Source organism: Peromyscus maniculatus, chromosome 12 (assembly GCF_049852395.1).
Source record: "Peromyscus maniculatus bairdii isolate BWxNUB_F1_BW_parent chromosome 12, HU_Pman_BW_mat_3.1, whole genome shotgun sequence".
Taxonomy (NCBI): domain Eukaryota; kingdom Metazoa; phylum Chordata; class Mammalia; order Rodentia; family Cricetidae; genus Peromyscus; species Peromyscus maniculatus.
This window is the reverse complement of record NC_134863.1, coordinates 87377064-87400034: the sequence shown is the minus strand read 5'-3', so window position 1 is coordinate 87400034 and position 22971 is coordinate 87377064. Positions and strand designations below refer to the sequence as shown.

General features: G+C 43.2%; 1 protein-coding gene across 1 annotated transcript in view; it reads right to left on the bottom strand.

Annotated features, from left to right (window-relative positions):
• Positions 1-12043, bottom strand: part of LOC102913822 (interferon-induced GTP-binding protein Mx2) — a 28558-nt gene extending 16515 nt beyond the window's left edge. Inside the window, exons 1-3 of the mRNA XM_042259583.2 lie at positions 12026-12043; positions 11853-11929; positions 9920-10046 (exon numbers count right to left, since the gene is read on the bottom strand). Coding sequence (XP_042115517.2) covers positions 9920-10018 — 99 coding nt within the window. The 5' untranslated portion in view covers positions 10019-10046; positions 11853-11929; positions 12026-12043. The remainder of the gene's footprint in view (positions 1-9919; positions 10047-11852; positions 11930-12025) is intronic.
• Between the last annotated feature and the right edge of the window lie 10928 nt (positions 12044-22971).

The window sequence follows — 22971 nt, the reverse complement described above, 5'->3', positions numbered from 1 at the left end:
GGTTTCCTCTATCAAAATGCTTAGTTCTGATAGGTTGACCTTCTGGACTCTAGTTGTCACCTGCTGTATACTCACACACTCTTTTGCTACCAAAGCTCTCAATAAATGTTCCTGGCCCAAGGACCTAAGGTGCCGCATACTCCTGATTATCAGAGCTCGATCCGCAAAGGTGACCTCAGGTTCACTGTTGCCAGAGAAGAGAAGTGACATGGGTTTTCAAGGAGGAAGTAAAGCCATTCAATTTCCCTTGTTCACCGTTTTTATAGGGCCATGGCAAAAACTGGACAAAGGCTGCAGTAATCTCTGTGGAGAGTGAACAGTAATTCTCTGGACTGTTATGGGCTGAGCCAATGGCAGGGCAAACACTCTATGCACGTCCTCTGGCCCAACAAGGGAGATGATCGTGCATTGCTTGTGCTCTGCCTGCCTAGTCAGAAGTAGTTGAAGTCCCGTTCTATGCAGTTCTGACTCCAGCTATGATCCTGACAACCCCCTAGCTATTGGTTTTCTTCCAGTTTTATTACCAGTCACACACACACACACACACACACCTTGCAGGTGTTATAGTTGTGTTTATTATACTGAAATCTCTTTCTTCTGACATTGGTCAGCTTGTAGCACAGCAGAAAACTCTATCACTGCCATCAAGATGTCACTGCAGTCTTTCTTGGTCACCTCATATTTGACTTCTCTGTGGGGTGGTCAGAAATGGGCTCCCAAGCACAAGCTTCTTGTTAGAAGCCATCCTTATGTACAATTGACTCTGCTACAGTTGGCCTCTGTAGAAGCCAGAATACAAGAAGGTCAGTCATGCCCTACATATATATGTCCTCAAGGGCTTCCTGTGAGCCTGCTGGCCTGTGTCACTGGACCCTGCTCCCTCTGCTATCTGTTTGACATGTTTATCTCATAGCTAACTCCAAGCCCTCCCACACATCTTCCACAGTCTTTAGACACCATCCTTTTAATCCTTAATCTCTCTTTTAACCACAGCCTCTGTTTTCACTGTGACATGTGTGGGAGGCTGGTAGTTGTCACCCTGGGCCATTTTCCCCTTACTACCTACTGCCTCTTTACCACCCTACTGCCTCCTTAAGGACACCATAACCCAAAGATTGATGACAGTCAACAAACTTTAGGTGCAGGACACACAAAAGAAATGACATCAAGGCCCATTGATTGTCATAGGTGTTCATAGGTATGTGGATTAATATCAGGGTCTATGGTGGTATTTTATTTGTACTGAAATGTGATTTTAATTGTATGTTAATAAATAAAGTTGCCCGGGGGTCAGAGCTATTAAATCCATAGCAAGAGCGTGGTGGTGGCGGTGGTGGCGGTGGCGGCGGCGGCTGCTGCAGCAGCAGCTGCGGCGGCAGCAGCAGCAGCAGCGCACGCCTTTAATCCCAGCACTTGGTAGACAGAGCTAGGTAAGTCTCTGTGTGTTCAGGTATACAGCCAGCATTGGAGACACACACCTTTAAGACCTGGAGGGCTGTATATACAGGCAGTGATGAGGCAGTCACATATTTGGGTTTACAACCAATGAGAAGGCAGAACAGAAAGACTATATCAAGACAAACACACAGTAAGTAGGTCTCTGTCGGAAAGGTGGGACCACCGCAGGAGGAAGGGTAAGGTTTTAGCTCTGAGCTCTGACCTCTTGGCTTTCTTCTTTACATTGGTTCTGTGTTTCTTATTTAATAAGACGGTTGGTTACATCTACAAGGGTCTTTAATTTGATTCCATTGGTCCACATGTCTGTTTTTATGCCAATACCAAGGCCCAAATGATTCAAAACTAGTTATAAACAGGAGGCATTATAAGTAGTCAGAATATGACACCTTACACACAGAGGGACAAACAGAGAAGCTTGACAGCCAATTTCTTACCAGAAAGAATGGAAGTATGAAGACAGTGGGGTGGCACTTGACAAAACATCTGACAACTTGTTTATATCTCCGCTATGAAAAATGTTTATATTGTTGACAAAAATGCCATGAACCTAGATTTCTATACCCAGGAAAAATATCGTTTTGAAATGAGGGCAAGTTTGAAGTTACCTCACCATCCTCACCATGGAGAACTGGCAGTGAACCCTGGATGTCTGAGAAGTAGTATGTCTTTGGCCAGCAATGTGGCCTTTACATCACAAGCTGCAAGAAACTGAGATTTATTTATTTATTTATTTATGCTTTTAAGAAGTGTTAATTAAATTACAGCTCCATTAGAAAAGAAGATGAGAGTCTGGCTTAGTGGTAAGTGTTATTTAGGTCCCTGAGCACTTTGCACATATCTTTCCCATCCTTACAGTAAAAAAAAAATTATACAAGTGCTGTATTATCACTACATCTCATAATTTAAGTGGAAAACTAAGACTTGGAGAGTTAGTTAAGCTCACCCTGGTTGAAATGTGACAGTTTAGGAGTCAGATAACCAGAGTCCTACTCTGAAATTCCCAGGTGCTGTTCTCATGAAAACAAGGAGATGCTTATTATAAATAGAAACACAAAAATTATGGCAAAACCTGGACTTTCAAGATATGAAACTTTAAGAAATTATCTCTAGCACATCCACACTGCAGGAATTGTAAAAGGCGTTCTGAGTACAGACAGGAAGTGACAGGAGAGGAATCCTAAATCCATATCATGGCTCTGACAACACAAGTGGTGACTGGTACAGATTTCTTATGACTTCACCATCCTTAAGTGGTACCTGAGCACAAACAGTGGCAATGCATTGTGGGGTTTCTGATTAATGGGTAAGGAAGACCATGACAGACAGGATGGAGGCCAATAGCAGAGAAAGGTTCTTACACCACATAGGAAATTTTTATTCTGTCCCTCATGAATAGACTTATTGTGTTTATTAAGTGTGAGCACTGCAGACACTACCATAGTGAAACAGCCAGCAGAGTATATGATATACACTCCTAAAATACAGATGTTCAATCCTAAATGTGGAAGAATGTAAGGAAAAGGGGGAGGAAGAACAAATGCCTCACATAAAGAACTGGCACAGCCATATCTGAATGGAATGGCAGAAGTAATAGAAAAATCCGGCAAAATTGAACTGCATGATGGCTGCCATGCCACCTTTGGCTTTCATCTCCACCAGTTGCATACATGAGGGACTTTAATATTTGTACATTTGGAGATATTGGATTGATGGAAATTTTCAAATGAATCATTTATGCCTTCTCCCAGGAATGCTGCCTTTAAGCTTCCCCAGGACAGTCCTGAACATACTATCCCCCAACATGCTCTTTTAGGGAGATATCCTTGTTAATTTGAAGGTCTTCCTTATACTTTGGGGGTTGTGACAGATAAAGATTCCAGAGGTCTCTTTATGAGGCTATAAGACATTTTTGAAACATCTGTCCCTGTACTTACACAGGAACAAGATATTCAAGACAAAGTAAAATTAAAAAGGTCAACAAGATTCAGTGGGCTAGAGGAGTTGACCACAGTTGAGATTACAAGCCTCTTCCCACTATACACTCAGACAACTATATGACATACAATTCTGCCCTACACAGAGACATATTGATGAGCAAAGTGTGGAGTGGAAAGATGATAAAAGTATGAGGTGTTAGGACCTCCCTTTCTTAGAAAAGTTAGCACATACAGAGCCACTCTGATGTCATTTGACCAAAGAACAACAGAATGACAGGATTAGACATAAAGACAAATTCTATTAAGTTATAAAATATAAACATTGTATTATGCCACAATTTGAATAACAACTGCAGCAGCTTTAGAGTGAGGATTTTTTCCTCAGCTCTCTGACCACCAAGAGTTAATAATGCGCTGCTGGGGACGTGGCCTGAGGTGGCTTGAAGATTTTGTTTTGGTCTAATGTCCTTGAAGCAACCAAAGCTACAAGCCTGAGAACAGGCTCTCATATGCCTCTGGATTCTTAAAAGTTTGGTTATGGTATTTATGAGTAAAAATGATAACTCTATTTACTGATCATGTCAAAACTTGAGGGAAAATGATTGGAAATAATAACTCTGCTCTGTCAAGGTTTATTAATAATGACTAATAATGAACAAAAGGAAGTGAAACACATGTCCAAAAACAAAAATGATATGATTTATGTGATGATCTATTATATACCCTAATAAAGCTTGCCTGAGGATTAGAGGACAGAGCCAGCCACTAGATTAAACATAGAAGTCAGGCAGTGGTGGCATACACCCTTAATCCTAGAACTCAGGAGGCAGAGATCCACTTGGATCTCTGTGAGATCAAGGCCACCCTGGATCTCACATGTCTTTACATCAGGAAGTGATGGCTGGGCAGAGAAAGTATATAAGGTGTGAGGAGACAGAAACTAGAGGCTTTTTCAGACTGAGGAGTCCTAGAGGTAAGATGTGGCTGTGGCTTGCTTTGCTGCTCTGATCTTTCTGCTTTCACCCCAATATCTGGCTCAGGGTTTTTTATTATAAGGCCATTTAGTATTCAACCAACACCTAGCATTCAACTTGTGGGGTATGAATTCACAAAAAAAGCCACTTTCCTGTGGCCCTGCAGTCCCCAGCTCAGGTCCAAGCTGCACATGGCCAGAGTCTCCACCCCACATGGGCCAGAGTCCCTCCCAGCTGGCTAAGTTTTGCTCTCTGCGGCAAACTCTATAGGTTCTTTGTTTTGGCTCCTAAAACTACATGAGTTAGCCACTTTCTCACACTTCCCCCAGGCAGATGGCTGGATGTTTTGCTTCTTTCCTCTTCTGGTGGGTTTTGGCTTTCTCTGGAATCCTTCCTTGGGCTGCTGCCACACCATAATCTGAATCTCATTGTCAGCAGATTTGGTGAGTCAACTGGGATTTCTTAAATGGAGGAATTATTTAAAAGAAAGATTTTTCCCCCACATTAAAAAAACGGGAAACAATTTCACAATGGACGGTGTTTGGTCTCTGTTTGATAATAATATTGAAGGACTGAAAATGGAACAATTAAATGAGAGGATAATTAATGTTGATGGGATAGATGTAATGTCAATTATAAATCTTATTTGTTTGATCATTTAAAAAGTTGTTTAATATGAGTGCCAAGATAAAAGTTTTACAAAAACTTGTTAAAACAGATTATAGAGATATTCGGACCCAGACAGAAGAATTTAAAGGTGAACCAATATCAGCATTGCATTACAAGGTTACAGACAAACAGCCTAAGGCTTTCAAACAACCAACTTTAATCTATCCAGTAATCTTACAGGAACTGACAAATCTCCAAGCTGTGCATGAACTGATTAGTCTTCAAAAAGATGATGGGACCCCACAACAATGATTTCACATGGCTACTACACTGACAAATATACCCAAAGATCAGCGTGGACTACAAACTGCTCAGGACAATATTGAGATGGCTAAGTGAGATAATACAGCCCTCACAGACTACTCCGGTCAGGACTTGACCATAATCCTAAATTTTCTTTATGTCCTCATAAGACTACCAACACCCCAATCAGCAGGAAGTAGCCTAGAAAACTATACCCACATTCCCCCCAAAAATAGATGATGGATATTTGTCTTTGTTTAGGGGTTGGTTAAAAATTGATATTAGTCATAGTCAAACTCTTTCTAAAAGAAGAAAGGAAGATATGATATAGAAATGTATTATATAGAAATGATAGGATGAAAATGTAGATTATTGAATCTGCTCTAAAAAATATAGAAATGATGGGATGAAAGGGTAGATTGTTGATACTCTGAAAAGAAAAAAAGAGGATATAGATATAATAAGATAAAAGGTAGATTATTGAATCTACTCTGAAAATAAAAAAGAGAGAATATGGGTATGATAAGATAAAAGGAAGATTTTTGAATCTACTTTTAAAAAGCAACTGTTAGTTTTAAATATTTTACATTGGATTGGATTTTTGTATATTGTATACAAATTTTGTATATTGATACGAATTTGAGATTATTTTTGTTAGAACATAGTGTACATACATTCCTACTCTTGTTTAAGGTATTTTACCTGTACAGGTCATTTACCAATGTAATGCAGTTTTCTAGTCCTTGAAAGTTATTACCAACTATTGAGGGCAATAAAGAAATATAGATTAGTAATAAGTTATTACAATCAAACTTGTAGTCATATTAGGTATGTTTTCAAGGTCAAACAGAGATCTACAGAATATGGCATTTAAGATGTTTTAATAGCATAGATTCTTTTTTTATGACAAGACATGTCTACTCCTGGCAGCACCAATCTACTTCATAGAAGATGGTGGGCCTTGAAGAAACTCCTTATGGAGTTTACTTTCTTTGTGGCAAAAGTTAGCCACTGGGTAAGAAAATGCCCTTACCTCAACTGCTGATAGTATGCTGTCCAAAATGGACAAGCATGACATAAAAGAAAGGACTGCTGAATCTTGCTAAGAGAAATTAGGAAGGCCTTTCAAAAAATTCTGCTTCACAGATGAGTCTGGCACTTATGCTAGGCTTGTAGCCTGAAGATGATGCCCCAACTTTGCAGAGAAACCTTGGATGACTATCTACCAGCTGTTTCTGTCATTTCTCACGTTCTTTGAAAGTCACTTGTTTGTACTTTCTGCTTACTTGGTTAATATTATTTCCTTCTTGGGTTTCTGAGGGAGTTGAAGATTAGATAGTTATAGTTACAGTTTATAGTTATACTTTTCTTTGTTAACAAATTCACAAAAGGAACTCACTAAAGAGGTGTAAAGTGCATAAGCTGAAAGGCATCAAAAGATAGTTTGCAGTTGGTAATACAAGTTAGGATAGAAAGCAAATTAGGTACAATATTTTGGACCCACCAAAATAGGATAGTTGATGGAGCATTGTCTCTGAATTTGTCAAATATTAATGGACTAGACCTTGTTCATGTAATTCTTGATTGTATACATTGCATATACTTACTGTACTCATTGTATATAGTTTTTCCTACATTAATTATAATGTTCTTTGACTATTTCAAACAAAAAAAGGGGGGAAATGTGGCGATATATTGTATATCTTAATAAAGCTTGCCTGAGGATCAGAGGACAGAGCCAGTCACTAGATTAGGCATAGAGGTTAGGCAGTGGTGGCATACACCTTTAATCCTAGCATTCAGGAGGCAGAGATTCATCTGGATCTCTGAGTTCAAGGCTACCCTGGACCACACATGCCTTTAATCCCAGGAGGTGATGGTTGGGCTGATAAAGGTATATAAGGGGTGAGGAGACAGGAACTAGAGGCTTTTTCAGACTGAGGAGTCCTAGAGGTAAATGTGGCTGTGGCTTGCTCTCCTTCTCTGATCTTTCAGCTTTCACTCCAATATCTGGCTCAAGGTTGTTTTTTTTTATTATATATATATATATATATATATATATATATATATATATGTGTATATATATATATATATATATATAATTTTACAATACCATTCAGTTCTACATATCAGCCATGGGTTCCCCTATTCTCCCCCCTCCCACCCCCTCCCCTTACCCCCAGCCCACCCTCCATTCCCACCTCCTCCAGGACAAGTCCTCCCCCGAGGACTGTGATCAACCTGGTAGACTCAGTCCAGGGAGGTCCAGTCCCTTCCTCCCAGACTGAGCCAAGTGTCCCTGCATAAGTTCCAGGTTTCAAACAGCCAACTCATGCAATGAGCACAGGACTTGGTACCACTGCCTAGTTGCCTCCCAAACTGATCAAGCCAATCAACTGTCTCACCTATTCAGAGGGCCTGATTCAGCTGGGGGCCCCTCAACCTTTGGTTCATAGTTCATGTGTTTCCATTCATTTGGCTATTTTTTTTTCAATAATTGAGTAAAACTGAAATTTATTATAAGCCACAGTCGTCCTAGGGACCTCCATGCTATATATATAGCCTCTATGGTTCTATGGGTTGTGGTCTGATTGTTCTTTATTTTATATCTAGAATCCACCTATGAGTGAGTACATACCATGACTGTCTTTCTGGGTTTGGGTTACCTCACTCAGGATGATTTTTTCTAGTTCCATCCATTTGCCTGCAAATTTCATGCTTTCATTGTTTTTCTCTGCTGAGTAGTACTCCATTGTGTATATGTACCACATTTTTTTCATCCATTCTTCCATTGATGGGCATCTAGGTTGTTTCCAGGTTCTGGCTATTACAAATTTTTTTATTATTATTTTAAGACCAATTTGATTTTGAACAACAGATCTATGTTTTGGAACATCATGAATGTAACCTTGTTTACAAAATTCTGTATAAATAAAGAAGCACTCTGGCTGCTAGTCAGTCAGGCTGCTAGATTCACCCAACCATCATGCCTGGCTCACTCCTTCCCCTGATAATTCTTGACCTCCTCTGCAGGGACCTTTCCACTGCCAGGGATGGCTCCCAGCAAAGGACAAATAGCAACAGGTGTTTTATTCTAAAAGCAGAATATTAAAAATAAATGGCATCAATTCTGCTTCAACAGGCAAAATGGCTCTAAAATCTAACTACAAAGTGGGAGGGTGGAAGGCTCTTGTCCTGAGATAGTGATAAAGTTGTAGCTGAGAGAGTGTGTACCTCACAGAATGGAACAGGGCATTAGTGGAATACAACATCCAATGCCAGGTCATCTGGGGCTTTGTTGCTAACAACAACAATACTCCTAGGAGGTGCAAGAGTCTCAGCTGCTCCTCCAACAGAGCACACCTGTTTAATTGCATGCCTCCAGCCCTAGGTCTCTTCTCATAACTGAGGGTACAGAGGAGGATGTATGCTACTGTGGGCCTGAAAGTATGAAAATCAGAAACTCAGTCCCTATCTGCCTAGAAATTGTGCTGAGGGACCATAGATAGCCTGTCACCTGGAGAGAAAGGGCCAACTGTTCCCAAAGCATGTGAGTATGAGAGTATATAAGTTTAGATCTGATACATGCCCCAAAGACCACCTGGTGAAGGTGTGGTCCCCAGCTGTTCTTGGAATGTGGTGGGATTGGAAGAATTGGGGACCTCTGGGAGGGTATAGATCATTGGCAGCACGACTTTGAAGTGAACTTGGACCCTGGCCCTTACTCAACCTCTACTTTTCCCAACCATTAGACACCAGCCTTGTTCCATCATGCTATGCATCACAGACCTAGAGCAATGGCACATAGTGGGCATGGGATGTAATTTCTCAAGCTGTGAGCCAAATAACCTTTCCTCTTTCTAAGTTGATTCTTTCAGGAACTTGGTCACAGCAATGGAGAGCTGACTGATACATTGGGTTGAGTTCTTTCTTCCCCTCACTTTTCAAGAAGGAAATAGAGAGATTTAGGGAGAAGGAGAGAGAGTGGTCCTTCCCATTGCCTATGACCTTTGACACTGTGCTTAACACTAAATTTAAAATGTTGATCTTTACTTAGACAATGGAGAGAGCCTGAAACAGGCAGCCAGGTGGCCCAATGTCTCAAACAGGGAGTGAGACACAGTTCTATGTACCAGAAAGAGCTGCTCTGACTTCTCTCAACAGCCACGCTGAAGATCCCACTGTGGAGATGGAAAACCCACTGCTAAAGGGAGGAAGACCCTCCAAGGTCAGACAGCCGACTGGGTCAGGCTGAGACCAGGCTGACAGGTTCCTTCCAGAGAGCACATTTGTTTGCCGGCAAAACTGGATTACAACTCTATGAAAACAGACCCCAAGCATCTTCTCCCAGGAGATAGTGTCTCAGTGAGTCCTGACAGTGGAGCTGAAGACTAAGCCATGGTTTGGGCAGGGGACAGCATAGCACTGACCAGGGCCTTGACAGACCCCAATGATACCATCTCTCCCAGAACAAGATGGCATCCCATGAAGGACCAAGGAGGTTCACTGGTCTCACCTTGGCCCAAGAAAAGTGAACAGTAGACCCCTATCAACATCCTGCCCCAGGAAGGTCAAGGAAGCCACCATCTGCAGGGGATATGACATAAAACAGCAGCCCTCAGATGGACGTGGTCATACCTGGTTTTTCTCTCCTAAGTCAGTCTCTCCACTGGGCAATGGGTCACTGGGTGAGGCTAAGGAAGTAGAGCTTCCGATTTCTTCTGTACTGAGAACCATCTTTGATTTCTGCTTCCTGTTGGGTATTCTGTTGGAAATGGGGATAATAAATTAGAAAGGTTTTGAAACAAAATTTCCAGACATTAGCTAAGATTGACACATATTAGAAACAACAGTATTACAACCTCCATTCCTTCCCTACCCACCTCAGGGGTCTATGCTTCCTATCAACATCACCCCATCATCTCACCTCGTAGAGGCAGGTGTTTATTTCTGTTGTGGGAGGAGGATCATGAAAGGGGAGTAATTCTAAATGCACTCATGGAGGCTGTTAATCTAGAACATTCTTCAGACACAGCTCTCCTTCCCCTGCTTTGGAAAGACCTCATATTAGAAGGGGCCCCAGGCTCCAGAATGAATACCCTTTACTCTCAGATTGACCCTCATCTATTGGTCCATGGCTGTCTTGCTAGTCTCACTGCACAATCAAGGGATATGACTAGTCCCCAGGTTTGTGTTCCATGACCAAAGACTCCTAGTGAGCAGTCAAAACAGGATACAGGGAGTCTGTTCCCTTTCTGGCATCTAAGCCCTATGTTGTGTCTGCAAATCACAAGCATGTACAATTCTCCTGAATCACCTTTGAGACTTGGTGGATTTCAGGAGCAGAGCATCCTCAAGGATCACACCCTCCTCTGTTCATTCAGTGCCCTGGGCACCCAGCTGCACTGTCAACCTGAGGTGAGTGCATCTGCCCATCTAGATCTTGGTCCAGTCAAGCACAAGCTGCTCCCAACACTAGATCAACCCTAATTTGCAGGAGAGCTACAGAATACCCTGCTTCCTGTCTCCCCACATCCTAACTCTTTCACACTACAGATCCCATTGCACAGAGACCATCAGGGCAGCTCCATCACATTTATGCAGACTCCTACCTTACTTGAAGTTCAGGGTCAGGACCACACAAGTAACCAGGTGTGGTGGGCTCTAAGCATTCCTATCCAGGCATACCTGTGCCTATTTGTGCTGTCCTTGGTGTGGTTGGCTACACTTCCACGCTACAGTAGGCAGTGGGCATATGCCCACTCATGTGTTATATACCATTTATTATGAACACAGATCCCATTGGCAGGGTTTCCCTGGGTTTCTGTCCTGTTAGAAAAGCATCCTGAGCCCAGTTGGAAACAAGAGCAGCATGGGAATAAGATTCAGCCCTTTCGCTGTTAGAACCCCTATCCACCCGCTATCCTGCCTGCCTAGGAGTGGGAGCCTTCTCAGGCCTGTCTGGGTGTTACAGTGGCTATTGAGAGACTCAAGAGCCCTTTCTTCTCCCAGGTCCCTGCCATCCATGTCCCCCCTGCAATTGAACCATTGAAATGGAAGGTCTATGGGATACCCTGTACTCTGAGCAGAGGTAGGGCTTAGATCTCCCAGGACATCTCTCTGCGGACTGGGTAGGCCCTGGGTATGTACATTTCTCTACACAGATCCTCTGTCAGTCCTTCCAGCAGGGTCCCCAAAGGAGCCTCCTGCCTGCATTTCAAAGCCTGCCCCTAGGTCTCCAAGCATCCTCCCACCCCTAACAAGAGACCTCTATCTGCTTTCTCATGGGTTCCTGGCCATGCAGCAGAGGATCTGAAACCTCTCTTCTATTCCTTAGCCCAAGACTCCAGATATCCCTGAGACCCCATCCTCTCCTGCTGCCTCCAGACAGACATATTGGGATTTGTGGGGATGTTTCAGACTGCTGCCTGTCTAGCCCAGAGGCCCTGCCTGTGCTGTCACTGATCCTCGTATTTTAAAAGCACTAAGAAGTGATCTACAATGTCCCCCAAGACCTACAAAAAACCCAGAGTCATCCCTAGCCCTGCACAGAATCCTGTGCTGTACTCACCACTCTGACTCACTCCTCAGCAATACAGTGTGCAGATCCCAGGGCTCAGACCTCTTTAAACAGTGCTGGCTCCTCCCCTTCCAAGGGAGAAACGAAACTTAGTGAGAAATTGCCAGAGCGTCCTGTTCACCCACCCCTACTATACACAAACTGAACTCAGAAACAAAACTCACCCTCAGGAGCCTTTGGCTGGGTCCTAAGTTCTAGAAATTGCATATTTTGGGCTCAACCCACCAAGACCTGCTATATGGACACCAGTTCAGATGGCTGCGTGCTTTCCCTCAGGACCATCTGATTACTGTAAGGCATCTTTTCCCTAGGCCATTGCAGCTGCATCAAAAAGAGGCAGAGAAAAACCATTATTAGCAATCACTAGGAACCCTGCCAGATCTTCTGGGCGACTTCTGACAGCAGGCCCTAAGGGGACAGCACACTACTCCTGCAGGACTGGTGAGGGTGACAGGTGCTGTCTTCATGGAGAAAGGGGGCAGGCCATGATCCCTGATGCATCTTTCCCCTGTATTCAAAGCAGAGCCCTGCTCTGCAGAGAACCTCCCCCAGCTCAGGGAAGTAAGTGCCTTTCCTCCTCAGAACCCAGGGACTTGATGCTGCAGCCCTTTCCCTGAGCTGCCTGTCCTGGGAACTGGCAGGACAGACACCAGGCTCCCTTTATGTTCCCTAAGGAGCAGAGCCCTGTCACAGGGTCTTGACCTCTGTTTCCAGGCTGAGAGCAGGGTCTGTGGCCAGCACCAAGTCCATACTGGTGGGGCTTGTAGATGGGATCCAGCAGATCCTGGTGTAAACTGATTCTGTGGCCCTAGAATGCATATTGATGAAGCCAGCAGATTCAGTGACTTCAGATGATGTCATCCTGTGCTCAGCTTTGTTTGGCTCCCTTCCTTCTTATTCCCTCCCTCTCACTACCTCCAGTCTCTCCTGCTCCCTCCTCCTCTCCCTCCCTGTTCCATTTCTCTGTCAGCTCAGACTTAGTTTCAGTTTCATTTTTCTGGTTCTTGGGAAATTAATTCAGACTGTGCAGAGAAACAGATACTTGATTCAGGGCTCAGGCCCAGGAGAAAGCTGAAGGGAATTTGGGGTCAGTGGGAGGGGCCTCAGGGAGGAGACAATGCCTGGAGGAGGGGCAGCTGTGGGGTCAGTGGGCAGTGCTGGCAGGAGGAGGCCTAGGAAGGGTATGTGGCAAGGAACAGGAAGCCTGGACACAGGAGAAAGAACTGAGCTGGAATCATGGGTGGCCTTAGAGCAAGGACCTGCCTAAGGCTGGCAGTCCCCCTGCACTCTGACTGCCATGCTGCAGGAGCCTCCACACTGTTTTGCTGGTGCCCAGGCCTGAAAGAATTACAGAGCAAACCCAGATCTCCACAGCTTAGGCTCTGCCCTTGCCTCAGGAGAAGTCCCTCTGGTCCTGGGCCTGCTTCCTGGACCAGTCCTGTTTGCTTTCTCCTCCATGTATGTCACCTCTTCTCAGAGGTGGCTGTGCTTCATGCAGGGTGTTTGGACTGAAGAAACGTTTATGAGGACCCAGCAGACAGGCATAGATGCAAGTGTGCTCTGGCTTTACATTAGAGGAGGCTGGGAGCAAAGGCACTGGGGGCAAGAGGACTTGGAGATCAGAAGACAGTCCATAGCCAGAGCTCATTTCCAGCTTCCTGACAGAAAGGGAAGGTGTGGTGACCACCGTGTCCTGCCCTCTGGTCATCCTTTTCAGTTACCAAATCATTGCTGGAGAGAGTAGGTGAGCAGCTGAATGCTGTGGTGGTTTGGATGAGATGTCCCCATAGTCTTGGACATTTGAACACTTGGTCCCCAGTTTGGATATTTTATGAAGTGTGATATTGCTAAAGGAAATATGTCACTGGTGCAGGCTTTGAGAGTTTATTGATGCATGTTATGTCTAGTTCACTCTCTCTGCTTTCTGCTTGTAGTCCAAGGTGTGAGATTCAGCCTGCTTGTTGTTCTAGTACCTTCTGCCTCCTTCCATGGTGGACTCTTATCCTTCTGGAACCATAATCCCATAAAACCCTTCCTTCATTGAGTTGCCTTGGTCATGGTATATTTTGGTCTTTTGAGACAAGGTTTCTTTGTATAGACCGGTTGTCCTGGAACTAGCTCTCTATTCCAGGCTGTCCTCAAACTCACAGAGATCAAGTAACTTTTCCTCCTGAGTGCTGAGATTAACCATGTGCCCAACCATGGACCAGCCATGATGTTTTTAAGAGCAATAGAAAAGTAACTAAGACACCAGCAAGAGGAGAAATCTCTGCTATAATTTTCAGAAGCTTCAACCAGCTGCCAACCTACCCTGCAAAGTAGAAGCATTGTGCTATAGCTCTTTGTGGCCCACAGAGCTGGACACTGCTAGGCTCACCAGATCAGCATTTCTAGTGTGAACTGAGACCTGTCACTGCAGAGGTGTCCTCCTCTTCCTTCTGAAACAGAAGTACAATCTTCCCCTTGAATAAAAAAAGTAGATAATAAAGGTAGGACGTGACTGTTTCTAGGTATGGAGGAGAAGAGAGTTTATTGTAGATAAAAGGGAGAGCATAGGCAGTGACAGGGACATCTGGGAGAGTCCAGGGTGAACACATCCTGAGCCAAGTGAGGAAAGGGGGTATTGGAGAGGAGCTGATGACCAAGAGGGCTGGCCTGAACCAAGGGACTGGACAAAAGACTGGCAGAAAGAAATGGCTGAGTTATAGAGGAGCCAGGGGAGCTGGCAGAAGGGTATCCCAGCCTAATACTTGGGCTGGAGAGTTCAGGGTATGTCAACCAGAAGGGCACTCTAATAGGTAGAGACTGAGGGATGCTGGGAACACCTCATGCCCAGCATCCACTTTTATATGTTAATGGACACTTCAGGTATCAATTTGTCCCAGGTTTATACCTAACAACCCAGCATATTTTGACAATAAATAAATGATAACGGTGCTAGCAGTCACAAAAATATGAAGTAGGAATTCAGCTGACTATGGCAAAAGCGAATACCTGCAAGAAGCCAAGGGCCTTCCAGAGGTAAAGCCAAGGTTCAAGGCATCTTTGGTGATATTAGCTCTTGGATATTAGCCATTTTCCTGCAATGAAATTTTTTGCATGCTATTGTGGCTCTTCCATTAGAATTCTTTTTCTGGGAACAGTGTGTTCTGTCAGAGAATGTAAAAATTTACATGACTATTCTGACTACTGCCCAGGCCTGACAGATGTGCTAATTAAGTGCAAAATTCTCCTTTTCCAAATATTATCTCTAGTTCCAGATCACCCTTAACAATTAACAGGTGCACCTAGCTGTACACAGGTTGCCTGGCCCCTGAGTGCACTCCCTGCCCTGGCAGAAAACAGGCAGCAGCTGAGATAGCTGGACAGATGAGGAACCAAAGGAAAATAAGACAATTTTATTTTCACTTGTCACTGATAGACTCTAACACTTTACCTAACCACTTCTAAAAATATAGTTTGTACACATAAAATCACTTTGCTTAGATTTTAGCTGAACTTAGCCCCTAGTTGTTTCATTTCCCCATTAGTCACTTCCCTTCTGGGTTGCAGGTGATGGTTGAGAATTCCTGCTCTTTTGTGTGGGTCTTATTGCCCCTCCTTTTGACCCTGAGGGAATTCAAGCCTGGTGACTGTTCCTTAGCCAAAGCATTGCTTCTGCATGGGTATATAACTGTAAACCTCAGAGACTTGAGAAGGACTAGATTAGAGGACAAGAGGAGAGAACTAGAAGAATGAGATGGAAGATGAGGAAGAGCCAGGTGGGGAAGAACAAGATGAGAGAGGATGAGATGGGAGAGGAGCTAAGATGGGAATTAACTAGGTGGATGAGAACCTAGATGGGGCAGAAAGAGATGAAGGAGTTTTGATAGCATTTACAGGGAACAGCAGAAAAATGTAGAGAGAAATCAGGCAAGAAAGGAGCTAAATATGAGAGCAGAATAGAAGCTGTGTGGAGAGAGAACTGACTCAAGAATAAAGTGAATGAATTAAAGAGATTTGTGTATGTAGATTCATTTTTATCATCAAGGATTAGATTATCAGCTGATTGTAGATTCTTCCTCAGACCCGGGGAGAAGGCTATCAAGGGGCTGGATGCCAATAGTCTTCATTACAAGGAGTAATGTAATCATGATTACCTTATGCTACATGGCGATGTCATTGTTAGGGACCCAAGAAAGCCAGAATGATGGCCAAGTCCAGGGAGAGCAGGGTGTTTCACTCACTGTCCAGACTCTGTAGCACCTTCTGGGGTTAGTGAAGTACAGGCTGAATTGGAGCATTCTGTGAGACTGAACCACTTGGGGATAGTCACCTTGGAGCCTCTAGGATGCAGAGTCTGATGCAACATCTCAAGCTGACCAGTTGCTAGATAACTGTATTTGATTTGCTATCTATTGTGACAGATAGCCTAGGGAGAGAAGGCACAATTAAGGAGTTTAGGGGTGCTGTGAATTTCTTTCTGTATGCTGTGAATATGTGTTGCTCTGATTGGTTGACAAATAAAGTTCTTTGGCCAATGGTGAGGCAGAATATGTTAGACCGAACATTCTAACTAGAGAGAGGAAGGAGAAAGGAGATCTGAGGGGACTGCCAGCCGCCGCCAGGAGAAGCAAGATGTAAAGAACTGGTAAGCCACAAGCCCCGTGGCCAAGTATAGACTTATTGAAATGGGTTAATTTAGGGTGTAAGAGCTAGCTAGTGAGAAGCCTGAGCCATTAGGCCATATAGTTTCAAAATAATACAAGCCTCTGTATGTTTATTTGTGTCTGAGCAGCTGCAGGCCTGGGTGGGTCTGGAGAAAACATATAGCTAAAGAGGGAAAATTTTTACTCAGGGTTTACATTTGATGGTGTGGATATCACTCTGTATAAATAAGATGCTGATTGGCCAGTAGCCAGGCAGGAAGTATAGGTGGGAAAAGCAGAGAAGAGAATTCTGGTATCAGAAAGGCAGAGAGTCAGGAGACACTGCCAGCCACCTCCATGAGAAGATGTTAAGATACTGGTAAGCCACAAGCCTTGTGGCAACTTATAGATTAATAGAAATGGGTTGATTTAAGATATAAGAACAGTTAGCAAGAATCCTGCCACAGCCATACAGTTTATAAGCAATAGAAGTCTCTGTGTATTTACTTGGTTGCGTCTGAGCAGCTGTGGGACTGGCGGGTGAGAGAGAATTTTCCTGACTGTGGGCCAGGCAGAACCAGAAAAACTCTAGCTACAAATGGCACCCAATGGGTTGGCAAGAGTTTCCACCTAAAACCTGAGATAAAAGATTCTAAAACGGAGCTAAAAACAGCTTCCTAATTGTCTCTCTTAAGTTAGCAGCATCCTGCCAGTTTGAGCTGCCAGCCACTGCCATGAGAAGATGTTAAGATATTGGTAATCCACAAGCCACGTGGCAACTTTTAGATTAATAGAAATGGGTTGATTTAAGATATAAGAATAGCTAGCAAGAAGCCTACCATGGCCATATAGTTTATAAATAATAGAAGTCTCTGTGTGTTTACTTAGTTGTGTCTGAGCAGCTGTGGGACTGGCAGATGAGAGAGAATTGTCCTGACTGTGGGCCAGGCAGGACCAGGAAAACTCTAGCTACAATTTGACATTTCCAAGCCCATAGTCCTGGTAACTGTGGGAGGGAGGTTCCAAGATCAGGGAAAGAGGGAAAGATGTCACCCTCAGAAATAGAGAGGTGGGGGACTTAGGAGTACTTATCTGGAGTCCACCTGACTTGTGAGAGGTGGATTCAAGTCGATTCTCTGAAACTTACAGAAATTTATTTTTTAAGTTAACAAAAAGAGAAATGTTTTAGCCAGGCAGTCATAGTGCACACCTTTAATCCCAGCACTCTGGAGGCAGAGGCAGGTGTATCTCTGTGAGTTCCAGGCCAACCTGGTCTACAGAGCAAGTTCCAGGACAGCCAGAGTTGTTACACAGAGAAACCTATCTTGAAAAACAAAGAAATAAGCAAAGAAAAATAAGTTTTAGATATATTAAGATGACCACTGTTTGTAATCTGTACTAAAATCTACAGTGTGGAAAAGGCAATTGACTCAAACTTTTGAGTCATAGTGAAAGCTTGGGAACCCAAAACTTATTCTGGGTTAAAAGCATCTGTGTGTTTATCCCTTTCAGAGTCTGGGAGCAACGTAAACTGTTTATCTTGCTCAGCTGGAGAACTAGTAGTTTTAGGAAAGTGATGCCTGCAGCCTCATTTTTACATAAAACGGAAGGTAGCTATAGCCTTGGGGGAGGAGTTGCTAAGCTTGTTGCTATAAAGCTATAGTCAGTCAATATCAGGAATCTGAGAAGGATAAATTATAGCAGGAGGTTTAATCTAAATAGCTTATATATCAATTAAAATGACCCAGACTCACATACTACCTAAATGGCTGCCCTAGGCTCCCATGGTCTCCATGGCTTTGTTGGGGACAGTGGTTGTAGGTCTTTGGCTGTCATACAGGACAGCATTTAATCTTCAGCTGCCACACAGAGCAGCATGGACCTTTGGCTGCCAACCCAAGTCTGAGAGACTGTCTTGTGGAGAAGGAACTTGGAGCAGTGACCTCACTTTGACCAGGCACAGAAGGCCCATCAACCCAAAAGGGTCCACAGCTTGGGCAGAACCCTGGAAACAGGCAAGGCATGGGGCAGTTTCATCCAGTGGTTAGAGTTACCATATTCAGGTGGAGTCATTATGCTTCACCTACCTCATTTGAATACAATAGAGTTCCCACTAGGAGCATTTTTCTCTATAATGGGAAACTTTCCCATTAAATATTTTAAATGCCATATTCAGTAAATCTCTGAAGAGTTTGAGGACCATTAAGTATACCTGATATTTGGCTTAACCTTGAAAATACTTACAGGAGGCAAAAGCTTATCACTAATTGAATTGCATAACACTTTGTAAGTTAAATGCTCTTTTATAATTTTTTATTAAAAAATTTCTTTCCTTTTACATACCAACCCCTATTTTCTCTCCTTCCTCTTCTCCCACTTCCCCTCCACCTCCTCCCACTCCATCCCCATCCCCTCCTCTTAGGGGGTAAGGCCTCTCTTTGGCAGTCAACACAGGCTAGCATGCCAAGTTTTGGCTGGACCTAGCCCTTCTCCTCTGCATCAAGGTTCAGTAAGGCATCACACCATAGGGAATGGATTCTAAAAAGCCAGTTCCTGTACCCAGGATAAGTCCTGGTCCCATTGCCAGGGGACCTACAAACACATCAAGCCATGCAACTTTGACTCACATTCAGAGGTCCAAGTGCAGTCCAATGCAGGCTCCCCAGCTGTCAGTCCAGAGTCCATGAACTCACCCTAGCTTGGGCCAGCCATCTCTGCGGTTTTTCCCATCATGATCCTGACCTCCCCTTGCTCCTGTAATCCTTCCTCCATCTCTTCAACTGAACTTCAGGAGCTTGGCCAAGTGCTTGGCTCTAGATCTCTTCATCTGCTTCCATCAGTCAATGGATTTAAGTACTATGATGACAATTAGGGTGGACACCAACTGAGTGCAAGGGAAGGCTAGTTTAAGCACCCTTTCCACCATTGCTATGAGTCTTAGCTGGGGACAATCTTGTGAGTTCCTGGAGTTTTTCCTAGCTGCAAATTTCTCTCCATCCCCTCAATGGTACACTCTGTCAATGTATGTCTTTCATATCACTTTCTCCCTATCTCTCCCCTGCCCCCAATTCGGCCACCTTGAGCCCTCATGTTCCCACCTCCCATCTCCTCCCCTCTATACCCTTCCCAGTTTATCCAGGAAATCTTAACCTTTTCTTTTTCCTGGGGTGATCCATGTATGTCCCTCTTACGGTCCACCTCTTTAACTAGCTTCTCTGGGGTTTGGATTATAGCCTGGCTATCCTTTGCTTTGTGTCTAATATTCACTTATGAGTGAGTACATACCATGTTTTTCTTTCTGGGCCTGGGTTACCTCACTCAGGACGATTTTTTTTCTAGTTCCACCCATTTTCCTACAAGTTTCATGATGACATTTTTTTTACAGCTGCATAATAGCATTGTGTAAATGTACCACGTTTTCTTTATTCATTCTTTGATTTGAGGGGCCTCTAGGTTGTTTCCAGGTTCTGGCTATTGTGAATAATGCTGCTATGAACATAGTTGAGCAAATGTCCTTGTGGTATGGTTTAGAATCTTTTAGATATATGCCCAGGAGTGGTATTGGTAGGTCTTGAGGGAGGCTGATTCCCAATTTTCTGAGATATTGCCATACTGATTTCCAGAGTGGCTATATAAGATTGCATTTCCACCATTAGTGGAGAAGTGTTCCCCTTTCTCCATCAGCAACATAAGCTGTCATCAGCGTTTTTTATCTTAGCCATTCAGACAGGTGTAAAATGATATCTCAGTGTCATTTTGATTTGCATTTCCCTGATGGCTAAGGATGTTGAACATTTCTTTAAATGTGTTTTGGGCATTTGAGATTCTTCTGTTGAAAATTCTTTCTTTAGGGGGGCTGGAGAGATGGCTCAGAGGTTAAGAGCACTGACTGCTTCTCCAGAGTTCCTGAGTTTAATTCCCAGCAACCACATGGTGGCTCACAACCATCCGTAATGAGATCTGGTGCCCTCTTCTGTCCTGCAGGGGTACATGCAGGTAGAACACTGTATACATAATAAATAAATCTTAAAAAAAAAAAAAAAGAAAAAAAAAGAAAATTCTTTCTTTAGCTCTGTAGCCCATTTTTTTTAATTGGATTATTTGATGTTTTGATGTCTAGTTTCTTGAGTTCTTTATAAATTTTGGAGATCAGCCCCTCTGTCAGATGTGGGGTTGGTAAAGATCTTTTGGCATTTTCTAGGCTGTCTTTTCTTATAATAGTATTTTTTTTATAAGATTAGTATTTTATAGCTTGATCCTTGTTAAGTTTGAACCTTAAAATTTGAGTTGAAGACTTAATTGAAGATCCTTTTAGCATCAAAAATAGAACATTAACCTATAAATAAAGACTATGGGAAGACTGGGAATTTCTTTCTTTCTTCCTTTCCTTTTTTTTTAAATTCTTTACATGCACCTGTTAGGATTTAGTGACAGAACCAATGTTAGGGTTAAAATTACACCATGAAACAGATCTCAAATAAGAGGCTTTTTTTGGTGGGGGAGGAAAGAGTGAAAGGCTGTCTCAGAGTGGGGGCAGGAGAAAATTAGAGAAAGTGAGAGAGACAGAGAGAGAGACAGAGAGAGAGAGACAGACAGACAGACAGACAGACAGACAAAGTGAGAGAACAAGGGAGTGATCTGTGATGGCAGGGACCTTTTAAAGGGTTGGAAACTCATGATGACATCATAGCTGTTGGTGTGTTCAGTGGCTGAGGGAAGGCTGTGGGAGGGCCTGATTTCCAACATTCCTCTCTTTTATTTATTATAAAAGATGAAGAAATTGGAAGGGGTGATGCTGAGGTAGAAATGTGGGCATCAGGCTCATTAGACTGCTTCCTGATGTCTGAGAGTGTTAACATATTTGGGGACTCAAAATGCCATGATACTGGACAAGTCCTGGAAGAGCAGGCTGATTCACTTACAGTCCAGGCTCTATGGGCCCATCTGGAGCTAGGAAAATGCAGGCCTAGTTAGAGAAGTCAGTGAGTCTGGACCACCTGGGGCTAGCCAAGTTAAAGTTGTCTAGGATGCAGATTTTGAGGGATCACCTGGAGCTGGCTCTTGAGCACTCTGTAGCTGATTGAAATCTGCTGGGACAGATAGACTAGGGAGAAAAGGTAAAGTTAAAAAGTTAGGGGAATTTTTTTCTTTCTTGGATGTATATTTGATACTTTCAGGCCATGGTCCTGGTATTTGGGGAAGTGGAGTCCCAAACTAGGGAAAGGGTAGTGATCTCACCCTCAGGAATAGGCAGTAGGTGGAGAAATTTAGGCTGTTGCTTCACAGGAGTGCTTATCTGGAGTCCATTTGATCCATGAAAGGTGGATTCAAGTTGATTTCCTGAAGCTTACAAGAATTTTTAAGTTTGCAAAAACAAATGTTTAAATATATTAGCATTACCATTGTTTGTAATCTGTACTGAAATCCACATTGTAGAAAAGGCAGTAGATTAACTCCTTTGTGTCATAGAAGCTTGGGAGATGCCTTTGGGTTAAAAGTATGAACACTCTTTAAGGTGAGCTCAGAGAGGATAGAAACCTCCCACGGAGTAGAAGAGAAAAGCTCCCTTGATCTTGATTTTCAGTATGAATACAATATGAATATGGTGAAAGCTGGATCTCTTCACTCTCTCTGGAAGACTGAAAATATTTAGATTAGATGGGCATTTTCAGCACAGTGAGAAGCACTTTTAAGTCTGTACTTAGAAGACAAGCAAAGGAAATGTAAAACCTCGAGCTTGTGACTATGATAGCAGCAGTGCTTTACCAGAGCCAGGTGAACAGCTGATCAGAACTCCGTTGTTAATTCAGATCTCGGCACTGTGGAAGCCTCTGTGTAACAGCAGCACAGCAAGGGAACAAATCTTAGACATTTTCATTTTTTAAAAAATTAAGTCAATGTGGATGAGTGGTGGTGGCACATGCCTTTAATCCCAGCACTCGGGAGGCAGAGCCAGGCGGATCTCTGTGAGTTCGAGGCCAGCCTGGGCTACAGAGTGAGTCTCAGAAAAGTTGCAAAGCTATACAGAGAAACCCTGTCTCAAAAAACAAAAAAAAATTAAAATGTTTCTTCATTGGTGTTTTTGCTGCATGTACGACAGTGTGAGGGTGTGAGATCTTGGAGTTACAGACAGGTGTGATCTGCTTTGTGGGTGCTGGGAATTGAACCCAGGTCTTCTAGAAGAGCAGTCAGTGCTCTTAACTACTGAGTCATCTCTCTAGCCCCCATTTTTCATTTTTTATATACCTTAACTCACTTCCTTATACCTTGCATTTAAACACCTTAAGTCACTTTCTTATCACAATTTAAGCTTTCATATCCTCAGAACTTACATAAACTTTATACCTTTTTCCTGTCTCACCATTCACCACAAGATATAGGTGGTTGCTTATTGAGAACAGTTATTGTAAAGTGAGTTCCTTTAATAAAGGAATAGTAAAAAGTTACTTTGAAATCTGTTTTGAGAGTTTATCTCTTTTCTG